Here is a 19853-nt window from a genome sequence, read left to right on the forward strand (position 1 = left end):
AGGAAAGAGGGGAGAGATAGAGAGAGAGAGAGAGGAGGGGAGGGCCGCTCACCACATCTGGAACTTATTGGGAACAGAGAGCGAGAGAGAAAGAGAGAAAATTAGTGCGAGAAGAATGAAAGATCAACAATGTGGAGTTGAGAATAAAAAGTGGACGTCTGCTCTGGCCATGGAGAACTTGGAATCTCGTTTTTGAAACACAGGAAGGAATCTGTCTCATTTGGAAATTTAAAAAGATCTGAAGGAGGAACGAGTCTGAGAAAAGCACTGAGGAACCAAAGAGCACCAGAACATCAGCCCTGAACACACACACTCCTCATCGCATCTGCTGGAACCTGCTGCAGACCGACAACCACGATCCGGACTGAAATCACTCTCAAACAATTATTCCTTCAGGAATCTTTTTTTCCTCAAAGATTCCTGGAAACATTCCGAGTTTTTCTTCCCGATTTCCCGTCTGCGCTCCTCCTCCTCCTCCTCCTCCTCCAGCAGGTAAATTAAAACCCACTTCTCTGCTTCATGTCATTATGGAGGTGTGAAATGGGTTCCAGGTGCTGAGGCTTGATCCATAATCCATGAGTCCACACAATCTTAGTATGGACATGTGCAAAAGTTTGTGCACCCTCTCCCTCAAAGACTTTTCATGTGCATTTTGCATTTTTACAGATGTTCCTTTGTTGTGGTGATAAGCAACACTAACCCTGAACAGCTGTATGATCCATTTGGAATTTGGTGAATTTCTTCTGCATGTGTGTGTTTGTTTGTTTGTTTATTTATTTTTGGCGCGCCCCCCATACTTTGTTGAAGTCAGGGTTTGCTGGTTGCCACTTTTGGGAAACTCTCTCCACTCCGGACACTTTATTTTCTTTATTTCCTTCTCCAGCTCCACAAAAGTGTAAGAAGTCCGAGTCGAGTGTGTGTGGGAGCTGTTTTTGGATTCCTCCAACTCATAACTCAACCACTCAGGAGTTTGAGTTGAAATAAGACTTGAATGTTTATTTCATTAAATCATTAAACACTAATGAAGTCCACGCCTTCCAGTAACTCCATTAGAGCTCATCTCCAGGGGATGGAAATATGGAAGCGTGTTGATAAAGAGACCTGATGGAGTTCTGTTTGGGGATGTGAAATTGGTGCCCAGTTTTAAAGTTTTCCATGCACAACTCAGAAAGGGGGATACAAACTTTTGCACTGAATTGCATGTATAAACTTTATTACATTCTTCTGACTGTGTCTTTGTTCCCCCATAATACATGAGCTGAGGGTCATTTCCTCAGGACACATAATGGTGTGTGTGTGTGTGTGTGTGTGTGATGTCATACTTTAAGTTTTGAACAGACCTACATGTGGTTCTACTTTCTCCTCGTACCAGCGTTCTGCTGTACTGTGCAGTTTTAGGGTTTAGTTAAAGTTGGAGGTGAAACTCAGATCTGTTCTGTCTGAGGAATAAACACTATCAGCATCACAGAGTTGGGTGGCCACTTCCTGTTAGGAAATAGGCACTTCCTGTCCATGGAGCAGGTCATGGAATTCCACTGGAGTCAAAGTGAAGGCTGATACACACACACACACACACACACACACGGAGGAAGGAGAGTGAATGGTTGAAGTGTGTTAACTGTGTGTGTTAGTGATCTCCCTCGTGACGCAGCCTGTCTCTCTCCCGTCTCCTGCAGGATGGGCGTGTCCCGAGGCTGCCTCTGCTGTGTCAAATATCTCATGTTCATCTTCAACCTCATCTTCTGGGTGAGATCCTGGACTCGAACTTTACATCTTTAGGAAGTGACACGTCTCAAGAGTACGGGATCAGTTCAGAGCATCGACTGTAGAAAACATGGACAGAGTTTCGTCTTAACATAAAAAGTGAAGCCCACTCAGGTCTAGCGCCCCCGCTGGCTGCAGTATAATCTTTAGCTCCGCCCATCTCCATGTGTTTCAGCAACAAAATTGCTTTTTTCTTTGTCACATTTCTCGTTTAAACTGTCGTTCCATCTCCAGTGTTGCACTGTAAAAAAAAATAGTTGAGAATACTTGAAATTTCAAGGCAACCGTCTGCATTAAGAATTTTATGTTTTGCCAACGATGTGCCCATGATAATCCAAACTATGATAAAACTGTTATCTTTATTAAGAATTCTTAATTAAGTCAATTTTCAATTCCTCATTCTGCCAACATAGATTTCTCTTTTTGCTGAACAGTGGCATTCACAGTAGTGGAAAAAGGCAATCACAATTTTTTTGGGGGGCTTTTTTCACCTCTATTTGGATAGGACAGCGTAGAGACAGGAAATGAGCGGGAGAGAGAGAGACGGGGAGGGATCGGGAAATGACCTCGGATCGGAACCGAACCCGGGTCCCCGGATTTATGGTATGGCGCCTTATCCACCTGAGCCATGACGCCCCTGAGGTTACCACTGTGTGGGTGTGGCTCAGGTGGATAAGGCGCCATACCATAAATCCGGGGACCCAGGTTCGATTCCGACCCAAGGTCATTTCCCGATCCCTCCCTGTCCCGCTCATTTCCTGTCTCTACACTGTTCTATCCAAATAAAGGTGAAAAAAGCCCCCCAAAAAGTCTGATAACCTCATTTGCCTTTTTGTACTACTGTGAATGCCACTGTTCAGCAAAAAGAGAAATCTATGTTGGCAGAATGAGGAATTGAAAATTGACTTAATTAAGAATTCTTAATAAAGATAACAGTTTTATCATAGTTTGGATTATCATGGGCACATCGTTGGCAAAACATAAAATTCTTAATGCAGACTGTTGCCTTGAAATTTCAAGTATTCTCAACTATTCTTTTTTTACAGTGTGAAGTCAAGTAGTCAGTTTTCTCTATACTGATATCTGCATTATTTTAATGTTCCCCAGATATTTGTTTTTAAAAGCTTTCAAAGTTTATCCAGAAGAAGTTTGTTCACCAGTGAGCCAATTCCGTTTGATGGATTTTATAAGTCGGTGAGTTAGTTTACAGCCCACTCAGAATATCCGCGTGTCCCAGACAATGACTGATGAACTCACACTGCACAGCGTAGCGCAGCGTTCCACTCCGGGGTGATGACGGGTCATGCTGGTCACCAATCTCGTGTCAGCGAATTTCCAGATCAGGTTCATGTGATAAATGTCCTTCATAGACGCATCCGTGTTCATGAAATATCTCCAGCTGGAACTGATAAAGCTCTCTGGATAGACAGAAGATTGATTTCCACAACGAAGGTGTTCTGCAATGCACTCAGTGGGCGAGGCTATCAACAGAGTGGGTGGGTCTACCCCCTCGTCTTGACTGTGCAGACTCTGGCTCCTAATTTAACACCATGTCGGAGGTATTTTAGCTTCATTCCTATAGAACAGGAGAGTGGAGCCACGCCCTGCATGTGTTCTACAGTCGATGGTTTGGAGAAACAGCAGCTCGGCTTTTAGCATCAAACTGACCTTCTAGGAGTTTTAATTATTGATTGAGTTCCAAATGTTATTTATGAATCAATGATTTATTTCCTTCATGGCATTTATTATTATTATTATTATTATTAGGGCGGCACAGTGGTGTAGTGGTTAGCGCTGTTGCCTCACAGCAAGAAGGTCCGGGTTCAAGCCCCGTGGCCGGCGAGGGCCTTTCTGTGTGGAGTTTGCATGTTCTCCCCGTGTCCGCGTGGGTTTCCTCCGGGTGCTCCGGTTTCCCCCACAGTCCAAAGACATGCAGGTTAGGTTAACTGGTGACTCTAAATTGAGCGTAGGTGTGAATGTGAGTGTGAATGGTTGTCTGTGTCTATGTGTCAGCCCTGTGATGACCTGGCGACTTGTCCAGGGTGAACCCCGCCTTTCGCCCGTAGTCAGCTGGGATAGGCTCCAGCTCGCCTGCGACCCTGTAGAACAGGATAAAGCGGCTACAGATAATGAGATGAGATGAGATTACAGATGTTACTCCTGTACAGGTAAAGAACTCAGAAACAGAGCGGGTATTAAGACAGAGATTTTACATTCTGTTTTGGGAAAGAATACACACACTGAGGCGTAAATATCAATAATAACAACAACAACAATAATAATAATTTCATTTTCCTGATTTTCTTCTCACCTGTGCTTGCCTTGTTTACAGTTGGGTGGGTGTGGCCTGTTTGGTGTAGGGGTGTGGCTTTCCTTCCGCCAGGCTGAGATCTCGTACCTCCCGCTGTCCTTCCCGTCGCTCTCCGTGGCCAACCTGCTGCTGGTTGCCGGGGGTGTTACCATGGTGACGGGGTTCCTGGGCTGTCTGGGGGCTCTGAAGGAGCAGCGGTGTCTTCTGATGACGGTGAGATGTTTGGGCGTGGCCTAATGACATCACAGCCAGTCCAGTGAACACAGAGCGTGTGAGGTTCTCATCAGGTGCTCATCAGGTTCACGGCTCTTCTGTTCTCTTCCCAGTTTTTCGTGATCCTCCTGCTGCTGTTCCTGACTGAAGTGGCGCTCGTCCTCATGCTGGGGCTCTTCCACAAAGAGGTGAGAACCTGCACAATGCTGGGGTTACGCAAAGCTTCTTCATACCGTTCTACTTGAACCCCTGCCATAGAGCGAGCATCTGATCCAGAACCTTCTCACAGAACGATCGCTGATGTATTTCACTGAAATAAAGAAAGAAGTGCGAGACATCAGTAATGAGATACAAGGTGGATACAAACGTGTGGTACTTTACAAACAAATCAAAATGAGAATAAACAATTACATAAATAAATATATAAACAAAAACAAGTAAATAAATGGCTAAACAAATGCAGACATAAGTAAACAAGCACACAAGTAAACAAATTATTTAATGTCTGTAAACTAATAAATATGCATGGAAATAAATAAACAAATGTTTTTTTTAATGAAAAATTAACAAGCAAACACATAAGTCATGAAACAAACTCACAAGCAAACTAGCAAGAAACCAAACAAACAAACAAACTAATTAATTAATTCCCGGTGTTTGTGTGTTATCCAGCTGGACCAGAAAGCAAAGGAGGACCTGATTGAGGGAATGAGGGATTATGACACCAACCCCAGCCTGAAGAAGTCCTGGGACAGCATGCAGAGGATTGTAAGAGGATTTTATTCTCTTTGTCCATCTTCGTGGTGACACTGTTTGATTCAAATCCGCTGATTTTTGTGTCTCGTGCAGTTTAAATGCTGCGGCGTGAGCAACCACACTGACTGGTACAACCGGACGACGGAGGGACCGCCCCCTGAGTCCTGCTGCAGAGACCACACCCCTCCCTGCCACCGCTGGGAAGAGGTCAGAGGTCATGTTTAAACCGCAGGGGGTCACCTGGGGTCAATTCTACTCCGGCATTCAGAATCTGTGCCACATGGAAAGAAAAATAAACACATGAACAATTGTTTAAAAGTCTGAGAGATGAACTCAGACTCAAATTTGTCGTCATTCAAACCACGTGACATGATAAGAAGGAAACACAGCTACCCAGGTCTCGGTGTGTGAATAAGTAACTAACTAACTAAAAACAAAAAGTAACTAAATAAGAAAAAATAGTTAAATAACATATAGAATAAAATAGAATAAACTAAGGTTGGATTTAAATATAGAATAAACTAAAATAAAAGCTATCTCGGAAAACATTAAAATTCAAAGGGCAGTAAAGTATTGCACAATGTACTGCAGTGGCAACAGCTTCAAGGTGTTCAGCGCAACAGTGCGAAAGTACAGCAGCAAAAACACGAGCAGCAACAGTTCACAGTATGAAGGCACGTTGGTAAGGTGCGTAGTGTTCAGTATATGGCGGTCGAGCAGTTCAGCAGTCTGACTGCATCCGGGCAGAAGCTGTTTTTCAGTCTATATGTTTTTGCCTGGATGCAGTGCAGCTTCCTTCCAGAGGGCAGGGGAGTGAAAAGTCTGTGTGCAGGGTGGGTGGGGTCACGGAGGATGCAGGTGGCTCTTTCTTTACATCTGGTGGTGTAGATGTCACTGATGGGTGGTAAGCTGCACCCAACGCTCCTCTGTGCAGACTTGACCACCCTCTGCAGCACCTCCTTCTCAGCCACAGTGCAGCCAGCATAGCGCACCGTGAGTCAGGACGTCAGGATGCTCATCACCACACAGCTGTAAAAGGACCTGAGGACATCAGCCCCCAGTCCTGCCCTCTTCAGTTTCCTCAGGAAGTAGAGGCGCTGGTGGGCTTTCTTTATGACAGCCGTGGTGTTGGTGCACCAGGTGAGCGTGTTGGTCAGGTGAACTCTGAGGTACCTGACGGAGGGAACCATCTCCACATCTGCTCCATTGATGTGTCTGTGTGTGTGTGTGGGGGGGGTGCCAGTCCTATGGAAATCCACAACCATCTCCTTGGTCTTCTGGATGTTGAGGATGAGGTTGTTGTCCCCGTCTTGTCAGGTCCTCCACCTCCATCCTGTACGATGACTCATCCCCGTTGGTGATGAGTCCAACCACTACTGTGTCGTCAGTGAACTTCACCATGAGATTGCTGTCGTAGTGAGCCCTGCAGTCGAAGGTCATCAGTGTGTACAGCAGAGGGCTGAGCACACGGCCCTGGGGGAGCCGGTGTTGAGGGTGATGGTGGAAGAAGTGTTGCTGTTAATCCTGACACACTGGTGGCCTGCAGGTCAGGAAATCCAGAACCCAATTGCACAGGGATGAGAAGGTTCCCAGCGTTGCCAGCTTGGTAACCAGTTTCTGCAGGATGATGGTATTAAACGCAGAACTAAAGTCCAGAAACAGCAGCCTCATGTAGGAGTCCTTAAGGAGAGTTAAACAGGATTAGTGTTAGTTTGTTCCTCAATGCAGACATTTCACCAAACCAAGAAGAAACCTTAAAAATAAAACGGTCAAAGATGAAAAGAGCAAAACTGTTTAAACTCTAATTTTCTTAGCCACAGAAATTAATTGGTTAATTAATTAATTACTGTCATTTCTGATGTTAGCTCATATTCTTTTTATAACTGAGTTATTGCATTTCTCATTTTTTATAATTTCTTTGTAAGAACAGAAGCAGTGGTTTGGTCGTGAACTCACACCCTTCTTGTTTCTGTGTCTCAGCCCTGTTATGAGAAGGCGAAGGCGTGGGTTCTGGACAACATCACCTGGGTTCTGGGTTTCGGAGTGTGTCTCGGCATCGTGCAGGTAACACATCACCTCAGAGAGGGTTTACGGTCTGAGATATCAGCCACGAGGGTGTGGGGTTCATCAGATGTGGCATCAGGTTGTTGTTTTGTGAGTGACATGTCCTTAACTTTCAGTTTCGAGTCTTACACACGTCATAGCAAAGTTAAGGCCAAAGTGATCATTAATGTAAGAAATTTATAGAAAAGTCATGCAGCGTTTTTAAAACTGGTGTTCATCACTTCCTCACTAAAGACCTTCAGAACCTGGGAGATGGGGGGAGATTTGAGAGATGAATAACTTTCACTCTAAGAACAGAATATTTTAGTTTAATATCACACGAGATAAGATGTTCACCGTTTACACGCAGCGCTCCCGACTCTTTTTAATAGCAAATGTAACGTGAAATTGACACTTCAGCATCTGATGTTGTAGAACCGGGTTCTGCATGTTCCAGCCCTCTCGTTTTTGTCAGTGAGACAGTGTTTGTCGGTGAAAGCTGCTGTCTGTGGGAACATGGTGAAGGCGCTGAGCTCCCGTCCTCAGGTCTGTCTCAGTGCTTAAACGTGGGCATGAAGCCATGAGCTATCGATGTCAAAGTTACAGGTTGAGGAGAAAGTCAGCAAATCTGTGACTTCGGTGAAAGTCGAGTCCAAGTCATGTGACCCGAGTGTTAATGACAGGACAGGAAGCAGATCATTAAACGCCAAACTAACTCTGTGGGTTACGATGGTTTTGCCCCCAGTGTTTTAGCCCCATCATCGAATTCAACTAAGTTTGACCATAATTTTGCCTTCTAATACACCAATTACAGTAACTTATTCAATCCACATTCACTGGATATGAGCAATCGCATGCTCTGATTGGCTACTCTACTACTAGGATATCAGCTCATATACCGTGAGTAGAGAAAAACAAAATGGCAGAGCGTGTTTCTGAACCAACAGAGGATGAAATAAAGACTCTGAAACCCCAAAAACTGTTATCAGGTATTTAAAAGAAACAGAAATAGCTAAAAATATAGTTCAACCCCCACTATCTCCTGTTCCACACTCCAGCCAGTCGGTGGCGGTAATGCACATTTAAGTTGGTTTACCAACCAACAAAAAACTCTAAAGAAGGAGAAGAAGAAAAACCCAAAAATACGAAAAAAAAGCAACAAAATAAGTAAAAGTTTTTGATAGTAAGAACACATCTTTTTTTATTTTTAATTTTTCAAGAGTTATTATTGAATTTTTCACAAATTGCTCCTGTCATTTTGACAAGTTTGTTTACATTCTAAGTGGAAATGATTTTGTTGGATGTTTTGTATAAAAATTTTTATTTATCAAATTTGCAGCAAATAAAAATGCTCTGTTTTTCAAAATCCAGTGAATGTGGATAGAATAAAACAGTTATTCCACTCAATCTTGGTGCTGCGCGCCTCGTCAGCTATCAGCTCATGTATGACTCGATTTCGTGGAATAACTGTTAAATATCAGTTTTTAGAGTTAAGGACCAGAAATTCTACAGCCCACAGTTGTACACTGATTGGCGGCCATTTTGCTGTGAACGCTAAAATGCTGAACAGCTTTCATTCTTCAGGTGGTAATTATTCCCACAAACGATAATATGTTCCTGAGAATGACGATGGCGTCTTCAGAGTGTCCTGTAAAACTGCTCTGTCGAGCTGCAGAGATTTAAACATGCAACCCCCTGATCTGGTTCAGCGAGCGAGTCAGGGTTTCTTCAACTCCTTTCAGTTAGTTTACAGAAGTCAAATGAAAAATCCAGTCAAAAACGTCAAGTTCAATCTTTCATTTAAAAAAGCTCTGAAAAACAAACACTTGCCCCAGAAATGGACTGTGATAAAACCAACGAGGACCTCGCCATCCCACAGGAAACCACAAGCTCCACCTTTCCTCATCCACATGGAGTGTATCAGAGAGAGAGAGAGAGAGAGATTTGTGGTTTGTAGACAAGCTCATGTTCCAGTTCCTTCCCTTCCCCAGATCCTGGCTCTGGCCTTCTCCATGCTGATGTACTGCCAAATCCTGCGAGTGGAAAAGTACATGGACTGATCCTGCGCTTCAGTAACAGAGGAGAGAATTCCACTCCATCAGGACGCCAAATTCAACTAAACTGAGTTTTACTGAGGTTTTAAATTCATTTACATCCAACGTGGTTTTCAGCTGAGCTTTTCTGCCTGTGTGTGTAAATTGTTGATTTCCGTGTGGGTGTGAGAGTCGGAGCAGGTCATGTGCTTTACTCTCATACTGCACACTGTAATCGTTAATAAACAGAGCACTGATCACATGGATGACGTTAATTACAGGATGGGGTGAGTGATGTTGAAGAGGAGCTTAAAGGTGGTCAATGCTCTATAGATTGATGTTTTACTGTCTAATAAAGTGATTTCAAATATTAACGTGTTTTAATGATGAGAAGGTTAAACAGATTAATCACTGATTACTGTATATCGAGAATTATTCAAATGATTTATAATAATAATGTTTGCATATTATAGAATAATTATAGTGAGTTTCTGTTAATTGCTGATTAATTTATAGTTTTTTTAAATAATGCTAGTTTATTGTGAGCTAATTTGTGGCTAATTGATATTTTAACTTTAACCTATTGTGCTTTTTTAATGTTTAACATTTATTGACAATTATCAGGGTGCCAAAAATTTCCATACAGCACCTGAGAAATGATCATGAACCCACTGGGTTTGTTAGCACAGTGACAGGTTTGAGGTTAGCCCAATTTCAGTTCAACTCCATTTTATTTCTACAGTGGTTTTAATTCGGAACACAAAGCAGATTTTTAAAAACATAAATTCCAGATATAAATTTCACAATTATAATTTTATCCCTGATGATGAAGCCTGTGGTGATGTTGGTGATGAAAAACTCCGTCAGACTCCACGAGGAAGAAACCCTGAGAGGAACCAGACTCTAAAGGGAACCCACCCTCATCTGGGTGATAACAGACAGCGTGATTAGAAATAACTCACTTCTATAACTGTGTCCTATAGAGTCCCAGAGGACAACTTTGGAACCAGGAACTTGTGCTCTGATCAAGTCAAGTCAAGTTTATTGTCAAATATGCTATACATGCTCGACATACAGCACAGATGAAATATCAGTCCTGATGATCCACTTGTGAATATGAGCATCAGTTATGATGCGCTGTGAGACTTGGGGATTGTAGTTCGAGGTGCCCATGTTTGTAGTCAAAGCGTTCTCAGCCACCCATACTGACAGAAACCCCCCTCCCCCAGGAGCTCCCTCTGGGAGCTACATTCTTCCTGGGACAGCCCCTACCTCTGGGTGCTGGTTTGTCAGGATGTGGAATTCTTGCTTGAGGAGCGGGCCTAGACATCCTTGGCGGCGACCCAGCTCTGTTCTTCAGGGCTGTAACCCTCCCAATCTACCAGGTACTCAATTTGTCCTCCTCTTCGTCTTGAGTTGAGGATCTTTTTTACCTGGTAGACTGGTTCACCCTCTATGTTGAGAGCTGGGTGTTCCTGGACTGGTGTGGTCTCAGCAAGGGACCCTGGGATCGCAGGTTTTAGACTGGAGACGTGAAATGTGGGTGCTAGCCTGCTGTGAGGGGGGGAGCTCCAGACTGTATGAGACCTTGTTAATGCGACAAATGACCTTGAATGGTCCAATGTATTATGGCTGGAGCTTCTTACAGGTGTTGGGCTCTCTGAGGTTCCTAGTTGCCACTCATACTCTGTCGCTTGGAGAAAAGTCTGGACTGTTTGCCCACCGCTTGTCAGCATAGTCCTTATACTGGGCATTGACGGTTTCCAGACGTTGGTGGACCTCTTCCCATATAGTTTGGCTGTGTGAAAACCAGTCTTCTACTGCTTGTGCATGACTGGGTGTGTCGTCCTAGGGGAAAAAGGGTGGTTGGTAGCCAAGTATGCACTGAAATGGTATCAACTGAGTTGCAGAATGTTTCAGGGAATTCTGCGCATACTCGGCCCATGCGAGGAATTGTGCCCAGTCCCCCTGGTTGGGCATGCAGAAAATCCTCAGGAAGCAGCTGATTTCTTGATTTGCTCTTTCAACTTGATCGTTTGACTGGGGATAATACCCTGATGTGAGACACTGATATCCCCAGTCTTTCCATGAAGCATGTCCAAAAGCATGAGATGAACTGAAGGCCCGATCGCTGACAATGACTTTAGGAAGGCCATAATATCTAAAAACATGCTGGAATAGTAATTCTGCAGTTTGAGCTACTGTGGGGATGCCAGGTAACACGATAAGTTTAAGGGCTTTGGAAAAGTAGTCGATGGTGACCATAATGGTTGTATTGCCTTGGGGGGGGTTGGTGATGAAATTGATAGCTATGTGGGACCAGGGTCTCTGAGGTACAGGGAGGGGACAGAGCTTGCCTGCTGGTGGGGTTCTTAGCACTTTGACTTGGGCACAAACTGAGCATGAAGCAATGAAATGGTTGCTGTCTGTGATCATGCTCTCCCACCAATACTTGTTCTTCAACAGCTAATGGGTGCGCTGACTGCCAGGGTGTCCAGTGGCGGGAGATGCATGAGCCTACATGATGAGTCTGCCTCTGAGGTGATTCAGTACATATAGTAGTCCTGGTGGAAGATTGTGGGGTTGAGTCTGAGGTTGGGATTCCCTTATCGAGGTCCCAAGTGATAGACTGTACAAAACACTGCTGTGGGAGAATTGAGTGTGTGACAGAGTCTTGATGAGGTGGGGCAAAGACTCATGATAGTGCATCGGCTTTGGTGTTCTTAGAGCCTGGACGGAATTATATGGTGAAGTCAAAGCGTGTAAAGAAAAGAGCCCACCTGGCATGACGAGGGTTTAATCTCTTAGCTTTTCTGAGGTACTCCAGATTCTTATGATCTGTGAGGATGATAAACGGATGAGTTGCTCCCTCTAACCAGTGTTGGCACTCTTCAAGGGCTAGTTTGATGGCAAGCAGCTCTCTGTTCCCCACATCATAATTTCTTTCTGCAGGCGAGTTTTTTCTAGAAAAAAGGCTATAGGATGAGTTTTCAATTTCTCCCCAAAACGTTGTGACAGAATGGCCCCTACTCCGGTGTCAGATGTGTCTACCTCAAGAATGAATGGCTTTGAAGGGTCAGGATGCTGTAACACTGGGGCTGAGGTGAAAGCTTGCTTCAGATGACTGAAGGCTTCTTCTGTCGTGGGGTTCCAATGGAGTCGCTTGGGTCCCTTCTTGAGCAAGGCGGTTAAGGGAGCGGCAATCATGCTGAAACTCCTAATGAAACAGCGATAGAAGTTTGCAAAACCCAAGAAATGTTGGAGATCCTTGATGGACTTGGGAGTGGGCCATGAGGTGACTGCCGAAACCTTGGAAGAGTCCATACTAGCCCCCTCAGCACTGATGACAGCCTAAGAAGGAGATACATTTCTGGTTGAACTCACATTTTTCAGCTGTGATGTAGAGGTGGTTCTTGAGCAGGCAATTGAGAACTGCTCTAACATGACCCACGTGGGTTGCTTCTTCTGGGAAGTAGATGAGGATATCATTGATGCACGCGATGGTGTATTTGCCTAACATGTCCCAGAGAACGTCATTTATCAGGCACTGGAATATGCTGGGAGCGGAAGAAAGGCCATATGGCATTACCCGGTATTCAAAATGGCCGGCAGTAGTGCTGAAGGCGGTTTTCCATTCATCACCCCTTTTTATTCAACTGAGATTATAGGCACTGCGTAAATTGAGTTTAGAGAAGATTTTCACTGACCTGAGTTGCTCCAGGGCTGCCGGAACCAGAGGAAGAGGATAGGGATACTTCACGGACACCTGATTAAGTCCTCTATAGTCAATGCATGGCCTGAGACCACCACCCCGTTTTTCCACAAAGAAGAAGCCCGCCACAGCTGGAGATCTGGAAGGATGGATGTAACCTTGCTTGAGGGCATCCTGAATGTATTCTTCCATACCTGCATGCTCTTTCTGGGAGAGTGGGTAGATGCGGCCTCTTGGCGGTGTCATGCCAGGCAGCAAGTTGATAGCGCAGTCGTATGGACGATGAGGTGGTAAACCACAGGCTTTTCCCTTGCTAAATACTTCCTTGAGGGCCAGATAACATTCTGGGATGTTATCAAGGGAATCCGGTAGCTGACTTTCCACCGAGGTAGATGAGATTCTTACTTGAGGTCAAGCAATGCAACCCTGGTAGCAGATGGGTGACCACTGGAGTATTTCTTTGCTTTGCCAGGAAATCAAAGGATTGTGAAGCTGCAGCCAAGGGTAGCCAAGGATGATATCGTGGTCCTTCATAGAGGTGACGTAGAGGGAGATGAACTCTGAATGTAACACCCCCACCTGGATGTGAAGGGGGATGGCGCGCCTAGTGACAAGACCCTCTCCTATGGGTTCTCCGTCGATAGCTCGCATGCTAAGTGCACTTTGGAAAGAGGTTGTTAGCAGGTTGAACCGCTGGGTATAGGAATCGCTGACAAAAATCCCCTCTGCTCCTGAATCGATAAACGCAGAGAGGATAATGTGTGGAGTTTGCCAACTTTAACAGTACAGGAACCTTAAATGATTTTGAACTGAAAGTTCGTGTGGGACTTACGCTATGTGCAGGACCTGCAACGGGAGCTGCACGAGACGGACGGAGGTGACACTGTCTGAGCTGGTGCTCGGCACTCCCGCAGAAGCATAAGCCCTCCTGTTTCCTCCGGAGACATTTGGAATGTGTCGACCGGGTATGAAATAGATCTATGGGTGATTTGCTTTCTGATGGCTGAACTGGCCGAGTGCTTTCCTGAATGGAGGGGCGGATGACTAAGACGACGAGTGAATCTAGAGTGCATTGTTCATCTTTGCAGGCCAGCTCACTGAGAATCTCAGGACGCAGACCTTGACGAAAGACTGCCTTCAACACTGGATCATTCCACCCACTGGCAGCCACCAGTGTCCTGAAGTCCAACATGTATTCAGCCATACTACGAGAACCTTGGGAAATGTTGAGAAAGCTCTCTCCTACTTCAATCCCCTTGGGTTCATGGTCAAATACACTCTTGAATTGAGCGAGAAATTGCTCGTAAGACTTCGTTTGCTCACCTCCTTGGTTCCAAACAGCACTGGCCCATCAGAGTGCTTTACCGGTGAGAAAAGAGAGGAACTTTGCAATTTTATGTTTTTCAGACAGGTTAGGCATGGAAGCAAAATACATGGAGCACTGTAGCAAGAAACCCTCACATGCATTAGTGTTTCCCATGAATCTTTCCGGAACAGGAAGTTGCAGCGCGGGGTTTGGAGGAGCCTCGGGGCGCGCTAGGAGGGCCTGCGACATCACAGAAGCTAGTTGCGCTGTTCTTGCGTTGAGGTCTGCTAGCATCTGCTGATGTTCTCCCAGAAGGTGTCCCTGGGCGTTAAGCGCAGTTTGTTTCGCTTCCTCTGCTACATCCATAATGACGAAGTATCCTGTCAGAGTGCAGGCACTTACGAATGTATATGCAGAAGAAGGCGTGAAGCAAACTGTAGACAAATCCAAATCGAGAGACAGAAGTCGTGGTCGGTAGCAAGCGAGGGTCAGGCGATTGGCAAACAACGTGGTACAGGAAAGACAAAGGGCGAAAATGTGAGAGAGTAAGCAAAGGTCAGAAATTGAGAGGCAGCCAGAATAAACACGGCTTGGTATGAACTGAATGGAGCAGAACAATACTTCGCACTGAAGTGGCGTGTGCGAGGCTTAAATAGGGAGAGCAGTGATTAGGGAAATGAATGTCAGCTGAGATCAGTAGTTGGGAGACAGAGGGTGCTGTGAGACTTGGGGATTGTAGTTCGAAGTGTCCATGTTTGTAGTCAAAGCGTTCTCAGCCGATTTATGGACACTGAGTAATTTCAGTCCTGAGGCTGTCTGAGGAAGAACATCTACAGCTGTCTTTATGGTTTCTCTGTGGAACCATCCACTTCTCATTGTGATCTCATGGTGATCGGTGATCTCAGGAGTAACGTGAGTTGTGTGTATGTGACAGAGAGAGAGAGAGAGAGAGAGAAAACCCAGATTATTAGGTACGTTTTTGCCACATAATGGTTAAAAAATGTACATTGTGAACAGAGTAAAAGTTGGGAGTCCAACAATACGAGCTGTGATAGAGTGAATCAGTTTACATGCTTGACTCACTGAGTGACTCAGAGTGAATCAGTTTACATGCTCGACTCACTGAGTGACTCAGCATGAATCAGTTTACATGCTCGACTCAGAGTGAATCAGTTTACATGCTCGACTCACAGAGTGACTCAGAGTGAATCAGTTTACATGCTCGACTCACTGAGCAGCGAGATCTGAGCAGATTACTGTGACATGAAATCACTTTTGCCATTTGCTATAAAACGATTTGATTTTGAAGAAACGGGAGAGCTGCACATCGTCCTGCACAAATTTGTTTACAAATACAAAATCTCCAGACTTGCACATGTTCACAACATACAGCGTCCCAGCTCTGATCTACAGTAAGGACGGCCAAACAGTTCTTGCTTTTGCTGAAGAACAAACATCAGGAAGAGATCGTGTTTCCTCCGCTCACCTGGTCACGAGGAAGTGAAGACGGGAAAAGAACGAGTCCATTCAGGTGATAATGTTAACGCAGACATGGCTGAAAGAATTTTAAAATATTTAACTTTCATTTGGCAAAAATGGTCACAGATATGCTCATTGTTTTTCCGGTGGTCCATGAACCCATGTCCAGTCTCCGAGAGAGAACCTAACCCTGCGTTTGTGTCTGTGTGTGGAAGGTGAAGGTCTCTGAGATGAGGAAGAGCTGCATCTTTCAGAACAACACTCGGTTATGTTCCATTAACAGCACAGACAACGCGGAGTCTTGGAACAAACACGCAGGAGACGTGATGGGCCGTGTGACCGGAGATGAACTTCAACACTGGGCCGCATTGAGAGTCTCTCCGGGGCACGGCCTTCAGCTGACTGGCTCGAACGGCAGCCTTTTCATTCCTGCTCATGTTTATTACCGTCGTTCTTCTGTTGGAAAACCCTGAGCTTTTACATTCTACAGTCACAGGTTTCAGAAACACACACACCCCTTACTCAGTTTGGTTACGACTGTTACAGGAAAGAAGGAAAAGAAACAGGTTGCTTTTTAAGAGTTGCATCTGCAATTTTTGATCAGAAAAATAAATGAAAAGACTTGTTTTTGTTTCTCCTGCCTGGATTTTGAAACCACAATTAAGAAAGTGTTCACGTTTTATATTTTGATTTTCTTTTCCTGATACAAAGACAGAACAACTAAAAAAGGTCCATTTACACGTTCTGCATTTAAACATCTGACACAAATCATCTTCACCTTTCACATCACAAAAACCTGCAGTTTTAACAGGGGTGTGTATACTTTTATATTCACTGTTTATCTGTGTTTATATATTGCAGCATTCATGACATATTACATGTTTGACGTGTCATTATATACACTATATCTGTAAAAAACTATTTTAATGGCTTCCTATACTCCTTGTTTTGGTTTATAATTTTAGGTTCAGTAAAATTCGGAGCCATTTACTGAATTATTTTACACAATTAATAGTTAACAACAATAAAATTCTATAAACAAACAATCAAATCATGAACTTGATGATGAAGCACAGAGACCCCGTCCACATGTAGCCGGGTATCTGCTAAATCGAAGATATTTTTCTACGTTTTGGCCTGTCATCCACATGAAAACACATCAAAAACAAATATTTAAAAAAACTCCGGGCAAAGTGAAGATTTTTGAAAACTCCGTGTATGCCTTTTCGTGTAGACAGAGATAACCGGAGTTTTGCGTTTTAGAACGTCACAATCTGCGCCAAAAAAATGACAACAAATCTGCCCTGACGTCAAACGTGCGACCTTTGTTTACTGCAGAAGCCAGATTAAGCATGGACAAAGAGTAATGGATCGGAGTAGTGCCTTGAAAGCGTTAATTATTGTGCAGGTGCTATTTCATGTTTAATTTTAGAAGCCCAACTACTGCTCCAAAAACAGGGTCAGTATGTCCACATATTTGCTTTGACAAGATTCCCAATCAACGTTTTCTTGCGTCTTTTGAAGTTTATACTCCAAAATTGTGTTTAGAAGCGATTCTGTCTCCGAGTCTGTCCAGACGAACGAGCTTGGCGCCATGTTTTATGTTTAGGCGGAAGTGACGCCAACAGAGGGCTATTCTGATGTGATTAGGGGGTCGGATTTGGGGAAATAATGCCATCTACAGGTCTGGAATGTTTATGAATGTGATTGAAAACGCAGATGTTCGGTTGTGTGTGGAAGGGATTTTTTTCGAAGACGAGGTGGTGTGGATAAAACATAACAGATCCACTGCACTAAATGTTCTGTTAGAATAAAAAAAGAGAGACAATTTTTTATAGACATATAATTTATATTTTGATATAAAAAGTACATTTAAAAAAAAAAAAATCCCAGCCCTTTAAAAAAATCATCACATTAAAACAACAAAATAGTTCTGTATATACACAAGAGCAGGGTTGATTTCCAGCTGTGTTCACACACACACACACACACACACACACACACACACACACACACACACTGTCAGTGTAGAGTTAATCGAACTCCTGCTCCCCCATCTTCACAATGCTTTCCTGTAAAAAAACAAAAACCGCACACACAATAAATACGTGATTTACTCTACACTGCCCCCTGTTGGTGAGATGAGCAGCTACACATTGAACTGATTATTATGCAGAGAATTAAATACAGATCTAAAGTCTGGAAAAACAACAACAACAACAACAACAACAAAATGAGGTAAAAGAGTAAAAAAAAGAAGAAATAACAGAAAAATAGAAACAAAACAAAAATGAGAGGGAGACAAAAAAACAAAACAGGAGACAGAAGGAGGAGACAGATAGAGAGAGATAGACAGACAAAGAGAGAGAGTTGACTTTTAAAAACATCTTTAATTACTTCAGTTTCCATTTGTGTTCTTATCTACTGAAAGCAAAAACTAAAAAATATTTTTTAAAAAAGCATTTGTAAACATTCATTACTACAACTCATCAGATCCATTACACAGGACCTTTATAAAGGAAAAAAAAGTCATGCACACAAACACCATATGTAATAAAAAACTAAAAAATAAAAAATTAAGAGGCAGTGAGCCGTCCCCTTCAAGTGAACATAAAACCTGTCTAATACCCCATGAATCTATAAAAGTGTCCAGGTTGTTGGTCAGTTTGTAAAAAGCATGTTCTACTCGGAGACGAGCTGTAACGAGAGATGAAAGTGGAGCAAAGAAAAAAATCCTGAACTTTTGAAAGTCAAACGGGGGGCGGCGTCCCCCGAAAATATTTTAATAACATAACACGCAAAACCCTGCATTCTAGTGCTTATTTTCACTAAAACAATTTATAACTTTTAAGCCTTTTTCTTTCATGTACATTAAATGATTAACATGTCAAAAATATCTAATTTAATTCCCCGAGTTAATGAGTAATTTTCAGGAGTGCGTTTAGAAAACGTGGTGATTTTCCTGCTACACAGTTCATTACTTTGAAAAAAAAAAAAAATCAGACAGTTGAAGGTAAACTTGGCAAAATCCCAAAACAGTGCTGTTAAACAGTAAAGGTCTGTTAGAGTTTCTAAAGCTTTCAGGTTTCAATGTTGGGGACATTGAGCCTTGTTTATCAATGTTTTAGTAGAGTTGTGCGTTTGCAGAAGCTAAAGTGAACTAAACATTTCCAATTCAGATTTATGCGAGTTGAAGCCAATCGTTTACATTAGTTCGTATTGTCTGTAAATTTAAACACCAATGAATACCAAATTTCTCATGTAAATCAGGGGCGTGGCTAGGATTTTTCGGGGGTGTCACACACTGACTGGCAGCCTGAGTGCATTATGGAACAAAAAATAATTCCCATTGCTAGTTTTAGGCAGCTTAGAAACCGGCTCTTCCATTATTGCTGTTTCTTCCACGTTTTCTTGATGTTGTGTTCTAGAAACGGCGCTAAAACTTAGCTTCGAAACCACAAAATGCAACTTTGATGGAAAAAAATATACAATAAATTGCTGACCTCTCTTCACATCGAAAGAAGGAGGAAAGTTTTGCTTCTTTTGTCATGGCGAATTATTAACACAAGAGGAAATACTCGTAATTCACAACTAAAAAGATCGCAGCTACACTGGCAGCTTGAACATGCTTTCTAGTGCGATCGTGTTGCGCAGAACGGAGTCAGTCCTGCGTGCCTAACGAGCTCCGGCACGCGCACCGTTAACAAAGAACACCTGTCTTTAATCAATGAACTATGTTTGGGCTATTTAAGGACCGCGCCCATGCAAGGACGATGTGAAGTATTACACCGCGTCTAGGAACGCGAAAAATCCGAAAAATAAAATTTCTCCATTCGGAAAACCAGAGATTTTCAAGAGTTTTGTCAAATATCCGGATTTCCGGAAGACTTTCATCCCTGTGTAACTAACCCTTTCAAGCTCTGCACCACATCAGTCCGACCTCGGCCCTGTATCTGGTTTATTCTGGTCTTCCATATTGCCAATTTTGCGCTTCCACGTAAAAAAATTAAGACCAGAATCTGTCTTTTTTGATTGTGTATTTTGGCCCAAAGATAAACAAAGGAACAGAAAATTTCTCCCTCAGCTTTTCCACCCACCCCTTCAGTATCCTGAACAGACCCACTAAGCAACGACAAGGAGATACAAAATGCTCTAAAATTTCTTGTTGGTTACAAAAGGGACGTCCCTCCCCAGTGCTGGGATCCAGGTGAGCCCTGTGTCTGTTTGTAGCTATCG

The 19853-nt window shown here is 43.5% G+C and overlaps 2 protein-coding genes across 3 annotated transcripts in view; one reads left to right on the forward strand and one right to left on the reverse strand.

The window, feature by feature from the left end:
- On the forward strand, positions 1–9490 carry tspan4b (tetraspanin 4b). The gene is made up of 8 exons (XM_060902318.1): positions 1–492; positions 1677–1746; positions 4097–4288; positions 4402–4476; positions 4961–5056; positions 5138–5251; positions 7025–7108; positions 9079–9490. The coding sequence occupies exons 2-8, from the start codon at positions 1678–1680 to the stop codon at positions 9145–9147; spliced, it is 699 nt and encodes a 232-aa protein (XP_060758301.1). The 5' UTR covers positions 1–492; position 1677; the 3' UTR covers positions 9148–9490.
- Positions 9491–17496: 8006 nt separating this feature from the next.
- The window catches only part of bcl2l12 (BCL2 like 12), a 48340-nt gene continuing 45983 nt past the window's right edge, over positions 17497–19853 (reverse strand). For both annotated transcript variants that reach the window (XM_060902320.1, XM_060902319.1), the window contains exon 8: positions 17497–17689. In XM_060902320.1, the coding sequence (XP_060758303.1) occupies positions 17651–17689 (39 nt within the window). In that variant the 3' untranslated portion in view covers positions 17497–17650. The remainder of the gene's footprint in view (positions 17690–19853) is intronic.

The sequence above is a fragment of the Neoarius graeffei genome, chromosome 20 (assembly GCF_027579695.1).
Source record: "Neoarius graeffei isolate fNeoGra1 chromosome 20, fNeoGra1.pri, whole genome shotgun sequence".
Taxonomy (NCBI): domain Eukaryota; kingdom Metazoa; phylum Chordata; class Actinopteri; order Siluriformes; family Ariidae; genus Neoarius; species Neoarius graeffei.

Bases quoted from the DNA above. Each gene is read 5' to 3' on its own strand.
- tspan4b (XM_060902318.1), top strand. From the start codon at position 1,678: ATGGGCGTGTCCCGAGGCTGCCTCTGCTGTGTCAAATATCTCATGTTC. The intron at 4,477-4,960 runs GTGAGAACCTGC...TGTGTTATCCAG, and splicing joins TGGGGCTCTTCCACAAAGAG to CTGGACCAGAAAGCAAAGGA. The intron at 5,252-7,024 runs GTCAGAGGTCAT...TCTGTGTCTCAG, and splicing joins CCTGCCACCGCTGGGAAGAG to CCCTGTTATGAGAAGGCGAA.